We start from the raw sequence: 3,024 nt of genomic DNA, 5'->3' as shown, positions 1-3,024 counted from the left end.
CCGCTGGAGCCCCGGGAGCTGTAGCCGCTGCAGCCGCCACCGCCGCGGGGCGAGGTTGCCGCCATGGCCCGCTGGATCCCGACGAAGAGGCAGAAGTACGGGGTTGGTGAGTGCGCGCCCCACCCTGCCCGGCTCGGTCGCGCGAACTTTGCGGCGGGCTCCTGAGGGAGCAAAGTGGGGCGCGGGCGCAGGCCACAGTGTGCGCGCGCGGCTGGGCGCTGGCCTCGACCGCTGGCTACCCTTGGGGGGCAGCCGGGGCTCGGCCCCCATAGCCGCAGTTCCGGGGCTGCACGGGTCGGAGCCCTTCCAGGACCCCCGATGGGGAAGTCACCCCGGGATTTGGGGAGTCGCGTTGGCTAAATGAAGTGGGGCTCCGGGACTGAGAGTCCTGCTGCTGAACCCGAGGCTTGTAGTAGCAGGGACGTCAAAGAAGGGCGCTCGCCGGCTACTTCTCGGGGCGCCGGGCTCGGGCGCGCCTCCCACCGCATTCGCGCGGCTTATTCTGTAGCCTGCAACCAGTCGCAGTCGCCAGAGTGCGAGTGTCGCTCGCTGTCCCGCGCTGTTTTCTCTCAGGTTCTTTCCTAAAGCCACGAAGTGAGGCGTTGAGGCAGCCGCCCTCCCCCACTTTCCTGCCTGAGGCTGGGGTCCTGGTCACTGCTGGAGGTTGGGTGGGAAACGTGAGTTGTGTGGCGTTGATGGAAAAGACGGGAAGTGTGTGGCGGGGAACGGGGTGGCCACCCCGGAGCTGACGGGGGGGGGGGACACTCGTCCCCCTGAAGGAGTTTGTGTGGATAGGTGTGAAGACCTCTTCGGAATCTGAGTGTTGTGGTGGGATGAGAGGAGGACATTGCACTCCGAAAACTCTGGGGCTGCCGGGTGCTGGGCGCTTGGCGTCGGTGCGCTCGCGGCTGCAGCGCCCGCCTGCCCTGCTGGGGGATTGCGGTGGGCTTGGTTTGGATGGAGACTCACTGAGGGATGTTGACTCCTGTGATAGGCTTGGTCGTTCCCTTTTTACCATGGAGTGAGACTCCTGGAGTTTCTGAATCTGGGGGCGATTTATGAATATGTAGGTAACCTTTTAGCGGGGCGACTGCTGCGGGCAATAAAACTTCTGAGCACTTCCCTAAGGTAAACACAGTTGAGTGTGTTGACGATTTTTATACTTCCTCTCAGGTTCGTTCATGTGGCCTGTTCCAATTTAATCTGCTTCAATCCCGTCCAGTTTTCTTCACCTCACTGGTTACTAGGAAGCAGCCCCTGAATTTATTCTCTGCTTTCTGACAGCAAGGTTTCAGGGACAATCTTGACATCTCTGGGTCCTCTTCGATTGTAACCAGGAGTGGGATTAAAACAAGCACAACAAAATCTCCTTGTATTACAGAATTCTTGCATGGTGCTCCTTGGCATGTGCATGTTAACATGCCTGGAATGGAGGGTCAAGGATGTAAGTGAATTAAAGTTCTTTGGTGTGTGTGTGTGTGCGCGCGTGTGTATCTAGATGGAACGTTTTTGGAATCAATTGAAATTTTTAAAGACTGTTTGCACTTTGCTGTGGCCACGGGAACTGGGTAGGTGCTGTTCCCCCCTCCCGAGGCAGCCACTTTATGATTAGGCCAGGGGCTTCACACAGGGATGCTTAGTCAGGTGCAGGCTGGTAAGCAACCAGTGGCGTGGAAGTGAAGTGCTCTGAAGTAGAGGGAATCACATCTTTGCTTTTTAGTACTATCGAGTACTAACTACTAAATGAAAGCTTATTCAGCAGTCCCTTTTCATTGGATTACTTCCCCAAAGAGTTATCAATTCTAATTCTTGTTTGACAAGATAAAAACCTGTTTACAAAACTTCCATGACTTTGGCATAACTAGTGCAAATGTGGTTTTTATTGCTATGGTCATAGGAGCAAGTTCAATATAGTTTATTAAATTTTCATTTCCTGCTCTGCAGTCAGGTTATAGCATTGCTTATCATCAGTCCAGAAAAGTATTTGAACTGCATTCGCAGGGTCTGGGTGGTAGCAAGATTGCCCCAATATATAATTGGGACACTTATGTCACTGGACATAATTAGATACTGATTCATCTGGGTTTGACAAAGACCCATCTGTAGGGTGGATTTGCCCATGAGATAAATCTCCATTGTTTATTCCTAAAACACCTTGATCTTTCCCCCTTCCTGAATGGAGTGCTTGCTGGGCCTTTCTGGGTAAAGTCTAAACTGAGCTCAACTTTCAAGGTTCCTATAATCTGGCCCAACATATCTTTACCAGCCTTATCACTCAGACTTCTTTAACCCTCCAGTGCCTTATTGCTCTTGTGTAATATCCCCCCTGGGAGATTCCCTTCTTTGGAACTTTGCTCTTTTGTCCTCCTTCCTTGTCCAGAGTGACCCCACCTCTGCATCCCACAATCCAATTCTCCCCCCAGGCCTAAGTCCCTTCCCATTGACTCCAGATTTGCTGCTCACCTGTCGCTCACGGACCTTACACTTCCTGCATTGTGCCATAGCATATTTTGTCACCTGTCCTCTTACCCTTGGGTTCAGTGAATCAGAAAGGGATGGTTTTGCGTTCCTGTCAGTGCAGAGATCTACGCACACTTGGGCGATGTTTCCCAGTTTCCAGGTCACTACCATGAAGCAACTATTGCAGTAAGGCAAGTCACACAAAGTTTTAGTTTCCCAATGGCTAAAAAAGTTATGTTTCTACTATACTGTGGTCTGTTTAGTGTGCAATAGCTTTGTGTCTTAAAAAAAAAAAACAAACTACATTTATACTTTAATTTAGAAATACTCTGTTGCTGGGGCCTCCTTGTTGCTGGGGCCTTCCTGGTGGCGCAAGGAGTTAAAGCACAGCACTCTGAAGCTGTCAGAAGCCACTGCAACAGGAGTTTGATCCCTGGCCAGGGAGCTGACCCACATGGCACAGCAGACCTCTCCTGTCTCCCCACTGTTCCCCTCAGATGTGTATTTCAGTCAATCTGCCTGTTCTGCTCCCCACTGTATCTCTGGTGAATCCTCTCACCACCC

General features: G+C 52.0%; 1 protein-coding gene across 1 annotated transcript in view; it reads left to right on the top strand.

The window, feature by feature from the left end:
- The first annotated feature begins 6 nt into the window (after positions 1-6).
- The window catches only part of DOCK5 (dedicator of cytokinesis 5), a 166,128-nt gene continuing 163,110 nt past the window's right edge, over positions 7-3,024 (top strand). Inside the window, exon 1 of the mRNA XM_004685387.2 lies at positions 7-106. Coding sequence (XP_004685444.1) covers positions 64-106 — 43 coding nt within the window. The 5' untranslated portion in view covers positions 7-63. The remainder of the gene's footprint in view (positions 107-3,024) is intronic.

This window comes from Condylura cristata, unplaced genomic scaffold, assembly GCF_000260355.1.
Source record: "Condylura cristata isolate star-nosed mole 26May11 unplaced genomic scaffold, ConCri1.0 scaffold00018, whole genome shotgun sequence".
In the NCBI taxonomy this organism is placed as follows: domain Eukaryota; kingdom Metazoa; phylum Chordata; class Mammalia; order Eulipotyphla; family Talpidae; genus Condylura; species Condylura cristata.
Note: the sequence above shows the minus strand (reverse complement) of the source record. Positions and strands in the feature narration are given on the sequence as shown.